Source organism: Sinocyclocheilus rhinocerous, unplaced genomic scaffold (genome assembly GCF_001515625.1).
Source record: "Sinocyclocheilus rhinocerous isolate Xijiao unplaced genomic scaffold, SAMN03320098_v1.1 scaffold4823, whole genome shotgun sequence".
Classification (NCBI taxonomy): Eukaryota; Metazoa; Chordata; class Actinopteri; order Cypriniformes; family Cyprinidae; genus Sinocyclocheilus; species Sinocyclocheilus rhinocerous.
The window spans coordinates 36088-50365 of record NW_015644448.1 but is presented as its reverse complement, the minus strand read 5'-3'; the positions used below and the strand labels follow the sequence as shown (position 1 = coordinate 50365).

General features: G+C 36.3%; 1 protein-coding gene across 1 annotated transcript; it reads right to left on the bottom strand.

The window, feature by feature from the left end:
• Positions 1-532: 532 nt before the first annotated feature.
• Positions 533-11107, bottom strand: LOC107758341 (membrane-spanning 4-domains subfamily A member 4A-like). The gene is made up of 9 exons (XM_016576053.1): positions 11080-11107; positions 10398-10597; positions 9366-9476; positions 9202-9270; positions 4937-5083; positions 3944-4063; positions 1947-2027; positions 1695-1761; positions 533-540 (listed from the first exon to the last, which is right to left on the bottom strand). The coding sequence occupies exons 2-9, from the start codon at positions 10581-10583 to the stop codon at positions 533-535; spliced, it is 789 nt and encodes a 262-aa protein (XP_016431539.1). The 5' UTR covers positions 10584-10597; positions 11080-11107.
• Positions 11108-14278: the final 3171 nt, after the last annotated feature.

The window sequence follows — 14278 nt, the reverse complement described above, 5'->3', positions numbered from 1 at the left end:
AATCAAGACATGCAAAGGATATGATTATAAAATAGACTTGTTAAATAACAAAAAAAAACAGTCTATGAATTAACTTAGAACAAGTTAAAGTTTAGTATTCTATCTTATTTTCCGAAATGTTCTGTGGTCTTTAGACTGTTTAACACAATATTATAAATGAGTAGAGTTAATGTTGTGAGCTGGATGCTAGGATGATTCTATTAGACCCTCACCCTCATTAGACCCCTCCTCAATAGAGAATCTTCACAAATACTGTATTCCAAACAGATTGTTAAATGATGTAAATGTAAATAGATCCACCTAAACAGATGCTATTTTTCAAAGACATTTAAAAAGCGCTGTACCAGCCCTTATAAATCCACTTATAACCAAAACCATTCATTAATAAAATTTTAATTTAAAACAAAACTAAACAAACATGCAGACAAAAAGCAGTAGTCGTCAATTGTGGTTTAAGTATATAATTATTGTTTTCCAGGGGGAAAAATCCAGTCCTCAGGTCATTTTGCCCCCCCCCCCCGTTGTTAATAGGTTACTTGTCTGAGATGAGATAAGGCATATTTTATGGCATAACTGTAATTGCTGATGCTGTTTCCCAGAATGAAGCAGATGACGCAGGTGGAGCTCAGGTGGTTAGGAGTGGTGATAAAACTAGCCACTTCTACAAGAACATAAAACCTGACATTTCACTACACAATACCTTCCCTTTTATAAGATAATGCATTTAAAAACAGTTTATCCCTTCCAATACTCACAAATCAAAATGCTCTTTTACTGTTAAGTAACATTACTAAATAACCTACATACATTGGGAATAACTTGATTTTTTTAATGACTTGATGTTTTAATACTCTTATGCCCACCCAAAAAGCCCTGACTGAGGTAAACACAGTTTCATCACAGCTTTAGAAGCAGTTTCTCCTCTGTTCAGTACAGGGCTTTAGTCTACCAGGGTGCAAATATTGTAATTAATTAATGTTCTCAGCAGAGTATTTAGGTCACATTTTGGCACTGCATGACATAAGGACAGTTCTCAGTAGATGTACGACACTTTGGGTTAAAGACATGACTAAAACAATATCAAATTGTTTGTTCTAACTTAGTTCTAGCATAATCCCTGTTAAAACAGTTTTACTGTATCTGTATTTAATTATGTGTTTAACATGTTTTAAGGAAAAAAGGAAGGCTATATTGAAGAATTAATGAGACAGGTCGATCACCCATGATTAAGAATCACATTTTCCTGTTTAATGAAGTTTTAATTTATATGAATGTCCTCCAGGACATTGGCATTCTCCTGCCAGGCTGTTGTTGTTTATTCAGGATATTTTATTCTTACAGATTATACAGTATTACACAATTACTTGTTCAAAACAATCTACCCAGATTCACTGATGATTAGACAACTTTGACTTTACTAACAAAAGAAAATCAGGAAATAGTATCTATTATTAGTGTCTTGAAAAGTTACTGTTTACACTTAAAAAAAAATATATATATAATTATTATCTGATCAACTGTTTTTTGTTTTTTTTTTTGCTTTCATTATCTCTTTTAATGAAAGGACATTAGCGGTTAGGGACAGGAAACCAATGGGAAACCCCTGTGCCCCATGAAAGCATCACACAGAACTGCAGGACCCAACCCCCAGCCACCCCCTTTTTGTTTGTTTTTTACTATTCATATTTATTTACTTTCATTGTATCTTGGAGGAATGTCTGCAGGATGGTGATGCATGGAAGGGTTGCTGATAACAGGTATCTGCAAAAAAAAAAAACATGATTAGCTATATAATGATTATTGAAACAATTACTCAGTGCTTTACACATTTCCAGTACAAGGACAATCAACACTAAATTCAAATAATGATGTTTTGTGTTTTTATTGTTTTGTGTACCATTTTACTCTACGTCCAATTAAAAACTGGTGTTTCAAGCTTCTCTTACCTCTGAGCTGTTAAGATCATGGAAATGACAGGGCCTAAAACCACAGGGCAGTGGAGGTAAAACTTGTGCAACATACGGCACCTTTGGAAAAATCCACATGTAGCATTTTATGTCTTCTTACTGTGAAATGCCATAAATGTAATAACACTGACAGACAGTTCCAATACTACAGGTTTTTTGATTAGTACAGACACTGCTGCTAAACAGAGACCCACAGATTCAGGTAAATTACAAACACTTCGATGTCTGCATATCAATGGCTCAAGCCTCCATTACTAGCTTTAAAATGGCATTTTGGAAAATGTCATCATAAATTATCAATAGATATATAAAATCTATTTATTATACACTTTCTTTTCCAGTGTAAATTGACACAACAGGGTGGACATGTTATGGTTTAGTCTTCAAAAATGAGGAGTAGAGAGAAAAACTAATACTTTGTTCTTGAAGTTGCTTTCTCTCCAATGAAATAGTCACTTCTAGCGAGTAATGTGATTTAAGGCATTATGCTTAAGATTTTAAAGGACAAGTAGCACCAATGTAACAGAGTGGAGTTTGAGTGACAAACTATATTAATGGTTTTGTACATAAAAATATGTATCACAGTGAATGGTATTTTATGTAATTTAAGAGAAAGGGGGAAATGGGAACATGGCAATTTGTCAAGTGCTTCAAAAAGTTTTTTTTTTTGTATTCTTAGGAACTGATAATTATGAGTTAATAGGGTATATCTATGTATGTAAAACTATGTGGTATTAAAGTTGATTAACATTTTAAGCAGTATATACAGTAAAATATTCAGTGATGTTTAGGTGTGTGACAAGATCTTGTGCCACGAGATCTTGCGATGTTAAAACATGACAATATTTCTTGTCAAGGTGAACAGCTGTCGGATATCAGCACGATTGCAAATGTAATATAAACGTTATACAATAATTCAATAAACAAGCGAGTCAATGATTCTGTGAGCCATTAATAAAAACAGTCACTTACTTCATTTGTGAATGAATCGGACATTTGAACAAATCAGTTGAATGAATGACTGAAAGATTTACTCATTAAGGCTGTGACCTACTAGAGGTTTTAGTTTCATATTTAGAGTAACATTAATAACCATTTATAATCATTATTTATGCAATATTGAATATTAAAAATATATATATTTTTTAAATATCAAACAAATCTTTTTGTAGTGTCTATTCAATGCTTTAGTCATTTAACACAGCGATTACTTTACATTATCTTTTAGTGGGGGCGTAATTTCTCAGCCAAAATTGATGTTTAATTAATTAGATTAATTAATCGGCGCATCATGTAATTAATTAGATGGAAAGTTGAGGAAAGGAGTTCAGTTAGGTGGTCACACACAGCTTCAATCAGAAGTTAGAAGCTCATGTGCAGTTATAAGGTCTCAAGTGACTGATGTGAAATCATATAGGAGAAAAACCAGTCAGGTGAGTTTGTGGCAATGCCTTTTACAGTGCTTGGATATTGTTCTGTCTTTTATTACATATGATCATTTGTTCAATGTCATCTCTTGAGCTAAGTGTGTCATCAAACCCCTAGTATTGTTTCATGGGGACATAAAATCCACCAAATGGTAGCAATGAATGAAGAGCTGTACTGTCATCATGTACAAATCGACAGTAAATGCTGCTTCTCACAAACTCTTTTCCGCAAGTGCTGCGAATTTAACCTTTGGAAACACAACGTGTGCTAAGTTCACTTTATTGACATTCACATCATTTCCAACGTTTTTGGGGACAGAAGACTAAAGCTCAAGAATTTTACATGTTAAAAGCTTGAGGGTTTAAACATTTGAAAGTGAAAAATTAAAATAAATAAATCTTTGTAATGTAACCTGTAGTGTTTGTTGGTTCTTGTAAAGTGTGAACCCAAGTATGAACATCCTCAAGTAACTATTATCATTTTATATACATATCTGAGTTTCAGCTGACAAAAAAGTTTGTGAACCCCTGATTTGATGCATTACTCACCTGTGGAGGAGGACAACAGCAACAGGAAACTTTACAGGCAAATGCTGACAGATATATGGAGAGGATAAACTGAAGCAAGGTGAATATCAGCAATACACTACCGATTCCCCAGAAGAGGGTCTGAGAGAAAATTCAACAAATAATAATAACACAAATGTATAATGTCAATGCCTTCTTGCATTATACATGATCACTAATAGTAAGAAATCTATAAGCTATTTCTGAAATATTGGGAAAAGACTGGCGAGATGATTGTGGATTAAAGGCAGGGTATGTGATTTTTCAAAAACACTTTAGCAAAACAAACTTGTAGCCAATCAGCAATAAGGGGCGTGTCTACTCATGATGTGGAGGAGAGAGCTTTCAGTACATGGGACGGACATTAGCCGAGCCGAGCGACAGAAAGATAGAGATGGCGGATAAAAAACAAAAGAGGAAAACGTCTGCGGAACGATAAGGCAAGAAGTAGGACCCGTGTAAATATCAGATCAGCTTTCCAGCGCTGGAGAGAACTCAAGGAGCGGAGGCCTGCGATCGGACGCCGAGGTTGCTTTGTTTCTTCTCAATAGGTGAGTAACACCGTGTCTACAACAGCTAAAGTCTGCCTACACTGGACGCGATCAAACGACCGTTGAAAACCATTTGAAATGTGTCAGCACGTCATAAATAGAACCCGGCAGCAGTTCTCTGTCGGGGATTTGTTGCGCCGCGCAGCTCACATCCGTAGACACGGTGTAACATTGGTTTTGCGTTGTTTCACAGAACTAATCGTTGCCTGGGTTGCGTACGTATATGTGGGGCGGAGCTATCAAAATAGAGGCAAGACATTTTTGGGGTAGGGGCGTGTTTGTTTTGGTGATTTCAAATATCAACATTGGCTACCAGAAATCACTTACTCTGCCTTTAAGGATTGACTTTTGACAAATGTACTGACCAGACAGTCATCTTATTGCAATTACTAAATAAATGTGAATGCAAAATTTGGTGACATACCTCATACCTTCCATCAAAATCAGAACACTCATAATCATTGCAGTAACTGTAGTACATTGGTCCTATAGCCAAATCCACTGAAATTATAATAAGGGCAGTGACTGCGGTTAAAGCACTGAAAATGTTCATTCCAAGTGAACCTCTCACCTATAGGCAGAAAAAAAAAGAAAACATAAAACACATTAATGAATTAGGAAAAACTATCACATTTTGTTATCATATCATGTTAACGTAGATAGAAAAATGTATTGCGCGTGATAAAAAATACACTACTTGAAATAAATAAACGCAAGCAGCAATCATCTGGGGTTCAAGCACCAATGGCTTATGTAGATGATTAAATGATCAAATTGAAATATGTCTTTTCAAAAATAATGTGTTTTCTGTACAGTCCAATCAATCTTCACTGATAGTTTAGGTCAGCTTAAACCTGGTCCTTGCAACCCCCTGATATGCATATTTTGCACGTCTCTCTTGTTTAACACACCTGATTTGATAGATGCCAGATCTTTTAATCCTGATAACTGATCTCTGGCTAAATTGGTTCTTCAAACAAGTTAGTGGATGTGATTAAAATATCTGGATTAAGTTGTCTGAGATTACTCTGTGTTGTCATGTTCATTGGAAAGGGCAGATATATGGATAGTGGAAAACCATGATCAGCAATGCTTTGGCTGGCGAGAAGACATCAACATAATGACATCATAAGATCAAGGAAACAGCCAAGCAAGCAAAATGTCATAAATGTTCCAATATATATAAAGTGTAACCATTTTTTAAACAATTCCCAAGTATTTTTCATCATTTCTAGTATTTGTATAGGATTTGCATTTTTCAAAAGTATTTGCAATTCATTTAATTTTGAAGTGTATTTGTAATACGTGACAGCATTAAATTTTCTTAATCCATAAGAACCATTTTAAGACATAAGGTGTGTTCGACTTCATGTGGCGCTGCACAGACTGATTGGCGAGATTTGCCACTTGCAGTCGGGGGCGGAATTAAAAGCGGATACATCAAGTCGGACACTTTCTGCTCCCGGTAGTGATGCTTGTGTGGTGTTTGATTACTCTGTCACAGATTAAGTGAATAAAATGCAATATTTTTAAATACACAGACATTTCAGAAACGTTTTCATGAAACAACAGAAACACTTTTTTTATATACTGCTTAATACAGCACCATCTGTCCAAGAATAAAGTTAAACAAACATACTATTTAAATAAAAATAAATTGGATTTATAATATACTTTTATCAGTGTTTTTGATAAAAGTGGCTCAATATAACATCATGACTACAGTAACTGAAGGTGTCAGAATAAACCCGAAACACGCATCATTGTTGTCATGTGATGAATTCGATCCAACCGTGAAACAGTGAAACCGTGAACCGAAACCGTCGTCATTAGCGCTCCTGCAGTTACTCTCGTGGTACTTTGATGCTATACGTCACAGTGACGTGGGTCGGCGCTGTCTCAAAAAAATTAAAATGACTAACCGGCATGTAATGTACTACTTTAAGTCAGTCGCCGTTCGGTCTGTGCAGCACCGCATGAAGTCGAACACACCTATTACTAACTGTGTTTAAATTAATTGTGCACTATAAAAGTATTTTGAGATCTGAGAAGTGATTCTGCATCTCCTGTGATGCATCAAATCTATCTGCATAAAGGCTCACAGTTCCAATGAATGCACGGCTCAGACAAACTGTACGTAATGTATGATTGCATACATTACATACATTGGATTAAGAACCGCTGGTTTAGGTTATAGTAAATATGCTGGTGTCAAAAGGGACAACTGGAAATTCTACCTCTTACTGTTAGTCCAGAAAAATAATCTGTATAATGTTTTATTGTCAAATCACAGGTCAAATTCAATTGATTGTGGAGTTATCATTTGTAGCTCAAAATTTTCCATGTCCAGAAGTATTTATCCGAAGGTCCTTTCCATTTTTATTATTTGATCATTTATTGTATAATATGTGTGGCTTTCTAACCTAATGTGCAATATTTTGTAGAACCAAAACTACAACCATGTAAACAAATGATTAAATATATTAAAAGCATACCCATCTATTTATACCATATATTTTGGTACACGCATTGTCATACTGTGCAAATATGTCAATTATCATAAAGGCAGGCCATTCAGACTTTATGTTATTAGTCGCTGTAATTTGATTGGCTACTAGTGGACATGTTTTTTTAGTTTTTTTTTAATGTAGGCAAGTCAAATTAGTGTTATGTTACAAGGAATTTCAGTTGTACCCCTACAGGTGCAATTTTGATGTATTTTGGTAAGAATTCTCAAAATAACCTGTAGTCTATGTGTATTGTTTCAGTAAGTTTGGGTGTTGGGCTTAGGAGATAAAATTAGCTCTGACAGACTGATTAATTCACTTATATCATCACAGTGATTCATTTAATCTAAAACAATTAGATACATTTTTTTTCTAGCAACATCCCTAGCTGCTATGTGCAAAATTTTGTGAAGACTGGACCAACAGCCTAGGAGGAGTATGAAAAATGGCAGAATTTTTATAGCTGGAAATTAAATGATAAGAAATACACTTAATGATTCAAGGGGGTTAAAATATTGTTTATATCAATTACTCCAAAATGCTAATCATATTATTACAATGCAACCTGTCTATATCGGGCAGTTTGAACCCCTAAAAGTAAGAAGTGTTGTGTACATACCAAACACAAACCGGAGGGTGAATTACATTTGTTTTCGGCAGCAATGCAGAGTGAACCTGCAATAATGTACTGAGAAGAGAGAGAAAGACCAAAATTGAGGCTTCTGTTGAAAAATTTAGCTTGAATTATAAAAGACAGATCACTTAATTGTAATTGTTTCTTACGATGAGCGACCCCCAGTAAGGAATACCACTAAAGACAAAGATGGATTCTGCATGAACTGTAGACACGATCCCAAGCAGGAAAGTCATCAGAGCAATCATAATCTGGACAGTCTGTGAGTGACAAGAAAAATGACAAAGTAAAACAGTTTCAAATTTTGGAGATCAAAACAAAATCTACAGTATAAATTCATAGCATCTGTAGTTATGGACTTATGATTGCAGAAGAAAAATACCCCAAAAATATTCTACAAGCGTGGAATTCTCAATGTATGAATTCACATACTGATAGAGGTGTGAAGAGTACCTAAAAAGTATACTTTAGTAAAAGTACAGATTCCTTACTCCATTACAAATGACAAGTCACCAATTCCAATACGACTTGAGTAAAAGACTTTTTAGGAGTACTTAAGTATTTTAGTCATACTGAATGTATGCTCAAAGATGCAATAGTCCTCAACAATAAATGCTGGCTTCATACTACACGATTTTAGCCCTGATTTTCAATTGCCAACAGTTTTGTGGAAATCGCAGGTAAATGCCAAAACTTTTTGTAGGCTACCATTTTTACAGAAATAAATCCATTCTTGTGCGAGAACGCCAATCTCTTGTGTGATCTCACATTATTTCCCGTATCAGTTCTCACTTGTTTTGTTGTGAAACATAGCTTTTCAATACTTCTGTGCGATCTACACACTGTGTAATGTGTGACCCCCCTGTTGCCGATCTGTTGTTAGTTTGCAACCCTTAAAACATTCTTTGTCTTTCACTTTTTATAATTTATAGTTTACCAGTTACAAAACTGTAAATTAACTCTGTAAATGCTATCTTAAATTGGTCTTTGTCATCTTATATTGTATTGTTATTAGTCGCTGTAATTTGATTGGCTACTAGTGGACATGTTTTTTTAGTTTTTTTTTAATGTAGGCAAGTCAAATTAGTGTTATGTTACAAGGAATTTCAGTTGTACCCCTACAGGTGCAATTTTGATGTATTTTGGTAAGAATTCTCAAAATAACCTGTAGTCTATGTGTATTGTTTCAGTAAGTTTGGGTGTTGGGCTTAGGAGATAAAATTAGCTCTGACAGACTGATTAATTCACTTATATCATCACAGTGATTCATTTAATCTAAAACAATTAGATACATTTTTTTTCTAGCAACATCCCTAGCTGCTATGTGCAAAATTTTGTGAAGACTGGACCAACAGCCTAGGAGGAGTATGAAAAATGGCAGAATTTTTATAGCTGGAAATTAAATGATAAGAAATACACTTAATGATTCAAGGGGGTTAAAATATTGTTTATATCAATTACTCCAAAATGCTAATCATATTATTACAATGCAACCTGTCTATATCGGGCAGTTTGAACCCCTAAAAGTAAGAAGTGTTGTGTACATACCAAACACAAACCGGAGGGTGAATTACATTTGTTTTCGGCAGCAATGCAGAGTGAACCTGCAATAATGTACTGAGAAGAGAGAGAAAGACCAAAATTGAGGCTTCTGTTGAAAAATTTAGCTTGAATTATAAAAGACAGATCACTTAATTGTAATTGTTTCTTACGATGAGCGACCCCCAGTAAGGAATACCACTAAAGACAAAGATGGATTCTGCATGAACTGTAGACACGATCCCAAGCAGGAAAGTCATCAGAGCAATCATAATCTGGACAGTCTGTGAGTGACAAGAAAAATGACAAAGTAAAACAGTTTCAAATTTTGGAGATCAAAACAAAATCTACAGTATAAATTCATAGCATCTGTAGTTATGGACTTATGATTGCAGAAGAAAAATACCCCAAAAATATTCTACAAGCGTGGAATTCTCAATGTATGAATTCACATACTGATAGAGGTGTGAAGAGTACCTAAAAAGTATACTTTAGTAAAAGTACAGATTCCTTACTCCATTACAAATGACAAGTCACCAATTCCAATACGACTTGAGTAAAAGACTTTTTAGGAGTACTTAAGTATTTTAGTCATACTGAATGTATGCTCAAAGATGCAATAGTCCTCAACAATAAATGCTGGCTTCATACTACACGATTTTAGCCCTGATTTTCAATTGCCAACAGTTTTGTGGAAATCGCAGGTAAATGCCAAAACTTTTTGTAGGCTACCATTTTTACAGAAATAAATCCATTCTTGTGCGAGAACGCCAATCTCTTGTGTGATCTCACATTATTTCCCGTATCAGTTCTCACTTGTTTTGTTGTGAAACATAGCTTTTCAATACTTCTGTGCGATCTACACACTGTGTAATGTGTGACCCCCCTGTTGCCGATCTGTTGTTAGTTTGCAACCCTTAAAACATTCTTTGTCTTTCACTTTTTATAATTTATAGTTTACCAGTTACAAAACTGTAAATTAACTCTGTAAATGCTATCTTAAATTGGTCTTTGTCATCTTATATTGTATTGTCACCAAGGCAATAAGTCACATTATGCAATAAAAACTATGTATGCTTTAACGTTTACAACTCTGCTTTTTTTCTTCTTCTATCATTTATTAATGTTCTGATTTTCTTACTTCACACTGACATACACAAATGGGAAAAAAAATCAATAATATGGATCTTTGAAAAATGTCTCACCCCAAGGGCTTTTGGTTGGCCTTTCAGAAATGCCTGTAGTCCATGAAGAGGAGAAACCCCTGCTACCTGTTGGACATAAACAGGCACAGGAGCATTTGTCACAGTCCCAGCTGGTGTTGTTTGTGTTGGTGGTTGAATCTGGATGACGAGTGTTGAAGAGTTCACGGGTAAGACTGTTTGGGACATTCTTGCTTCCAAATCTGAAATTGACCTATACAAAAATCATAGTACATCAAAACATGTAAAGAATGATTATAAAATAGATTTTCGATGTAAAAAAAATTGAAAATTATATATTCATTATATTTGTTATAAACGTGTTTTTCATATTGTTGAAACTTTTATGACTGCAGTTATGTCATAGTAGCTATTACAATTGGTAGAATAATTGTCATCAACTAGAACAACCTTCTTAGATCTTGAAAATAGAAAATGTACTATATGAAAAATAGCTTGTTAAAATTGATATACATTTAAGGCATTTAGCAGATGCTCTTTTCCAAAGACTATATAAATAAATAATCAAGTGTCCAACCAGCCATTATAGATGATACCAAATAAAGGAAATCCATTCATTAATATCATTTAGTTTAAACAACAACAATAAGATCCAGACATAATGCAAATATAGGTATTTGTATAAAGGTTGTCAGGAGTAATGTAAGTATATAATTTGTTTTACCAGAAAAAAAATCCTCTCTTCAGTTTGCCCTGTGTAGTCACTTTGCTCTGTAGTCGCACATTGCTTTTTATAGGGCTCAGGTGATTAGGAGGGGCCACTGTTACCAGGAAATATAAAAAATAAGACTTGATGTTGATGATTGTGTGTGCTCCACAATCAAGAGAAGACTTTGACACCCGTGACCCAGCTCCTGAATGACGTGAATTAAGCAACTGATGTTTGTCATATGCGTGATGATGCATGTTTTGTTGAGCATTTTAAAAGTAACTGAATAAGTACTTTCACCATGAGGTGACAGCTCAACACAGATTTTTATTTAATTGTATTTGCTAAAATGTCTAGAGAGACTTTTTTTTATAAATATGGTTGTAAATACTGAAACTTTATTTATAGCTTGAAAGTAGCTAAGTTAAGTAAAAACAGCAAAACTCCTACAGTGGCTGTGTAATTTAGAAATAAAAGTTTATTTCATACATTTACAACACAAATGGATACTACAGTACCAAAATGCTTATTACCACTGTAGCCTTAAAACCCAGTCACATGTGAAACTCAGCTGGCACCATTGCTTAATGAAGCTGGAATTGTGACATTCATTTGTGAATGAAGATATAATAATTAAATAAATTATAACATTTATACAGCATAACTGTCACGGTGTGCGGTGTATAGAGAACGCTTGAAGTAGAAGATGAACATAAACAGTCTTATTAATTCACACAGAAGGTAATCCACAGAAGGCAGGCAGGTAACACATGCAACACGTTAACTTTAACACTGGACGAGGGAACACAGGAACAGACTAGAACTAAATACATTGGCAAATGAGGATAATTAACGAGACACACCTGAACCAAATGATACACTCAGATAGAAAACCTGGTCACGGAACACATGGGGAAGGAAAACACAACAAAACAGTCCTGGGGTTTGACAGTTCGCCCCCTCCCGAAAGGCGCGACCTTGCGTTGCAGAGACAAAGGGAGGTATGGAGGGGGACTTAGGAGGAGGAAAAAAGGAGTGGATGTGGGATGGTGACAGGGGGTGGCGAAAGGGCTGGCAGTAAGGCAGGCGGACAACCCAGGTGGAGGTTCAGGAGGAGGATGGACTCCCGGGAGGAGGGTCCAGGGTGGAGACGACGGAGGGAGGAGCCATGGAGGAAACAAGAGGAGCCAGAGAGAAGACAGGATAGACTTGGAGCAGGAGGAGCCAGGCGGGACCCAGCCCATGGTGGAGCCGACAGAGGGAGGAGCCATGGTGGAGGAAGGGCTGACGACTCCAGGGGGCTGACTGACAGCAGCGGAGCAGGTGGTGGTGGAGCCCGAGGCGGACAGCCAACGAGCCAAGGTGACGCTGAGGAATCCAGAGGGCCAAGGCGGAGCAGATGGATCCGGTCACCGAGGCGGAGGCAGGGATACGGAAGGCCGCGGTGGAGCCGGAGCGACCCTGAAGTGAGAAATACTGCAAAATAATAATAATAATAACGCGACTAAACGATAATAACGAAATAACATTATAACATTTCATTTCGTCTCGTTTTGGTCAACGAAAATGAAGAGACATTTTAGCATAGTTTTTATTTTGTAAACCACATTTAGTCTCGTTTTTATTCGTCAACAATATTGCATTATACATTTAATTATAGTCATCGTCACATGACCAGCATTTACGTTGCGTCTCGTCTCGTTTTCGTCACGTGATAAAGGTTCGTTGACGATGATATTTAGTCATAATTTTCGTTGACGAAAGCAACACTACTGAGGACCAAGGTGGAGCTGGAGGGAAGGAGGAGCCTGACACAGCGGGAGGGATGAAGGGACGAGGTGTAGCCAGAGGAGTAGAGTCGCAAGGCAGCGGATGGTCGACGACTGACCAAGGCGGAGCTGGAGGAATGAGGGAGCCCGGCGGAGCCAGTGGACTGTCGGGCCATGGTGGAAATGAGGGAGCTAGAAGCCATGGTGGAGCCGCTGGGTCAACGGGTTGAGGCGAAGTCTGGGACACAGAGGCGGAGACAATGGATCCTCCAGCCACGACGCTGATGAAGACTGGCAGACCCACAGCGAATCTACGTTTATTTATGCTTTGATTTGAACGAAAACAACGTATCTGTGTGGTGCGGCTGACACAGGACAGCATATGCTGTTTGCGTTCAGTGGATACTCTCCAAAATGGCGCAACGGTGACTCGGAGGAGACGAATTGTTAAATAAAGTCATTATTTTTGTTTTCTTTGCGTACAGAAAGTATTCTCGTAGCTTTGTAAAATTACGGTTGAACCCCTGATGTCGCATGTATTATTTTACCGATCTCCTTGCTACATTTCTGGACGTTTATCGTGTTACATATATTGCTCTCTATGGGGGGGTCAGAGAGTTCTCAGAATGCATAAAAAATATCTTAATTTGTGTTCCGAAGATGAACAGAGGTCTTACTGGTTTGGAACTACATGAGGGCGAGTAATTAAAGACAAAATTTTCATTTTGGGGTGGAGTAACCCTTTAAACTAAAGGTTAAGCCTGTATTAAGAGAGAAATTATGCAGAAATAAAGATAACATTAATCTTGATTTTTGAAACATAAGTTTATGTGCATAGGACACATCATTTGTTCTACTGGAAATAGTAATGTACCTGATGCCTTTATCATAATTGTCTTACAGTAACTCTTTTAAGCTTTCTTTTCTAAAAGGCAAATAAATGGCTTATGACTCAATCTTTGACTTATCTGGTTATTAATACATATTATATGGTAGGAATGTTTGAGCTCATATTGAGTCAATAGACGAATGTAAGAGCTTTAAAAAAAAAAAAAAAAAACTGTTACAATGTGATGAATGTATGAAACATTCTTTGTGTAGCGTGTAGTGTAACAATACTGTGAGTCGGACGCCCTGTAATTCTTCTGATTTGGTGTACCTGTATTTGCCTCAGAACCTCCTGCAGGTTTGCAACAGCAACATTGCTGACCTTGGAAGTCTGAAAGAGCAGATATTTCTCCCATTCTCTCAAAGAATTATTCAACTCTCAACTCCACTAAATGTTCAGTAACTCTTTGCAAAATGCGGAGGATACATCATAATCGAACAGGGCGGAGAACAGTGACAAGAGTGCTTTCAAATGTAAGTATTAGAAACCAAAAAACATGGTTTCTTGAGTTAAAATCGCATTTGTTGAACTACTGTAGAGTAAACTGTTGAATTGC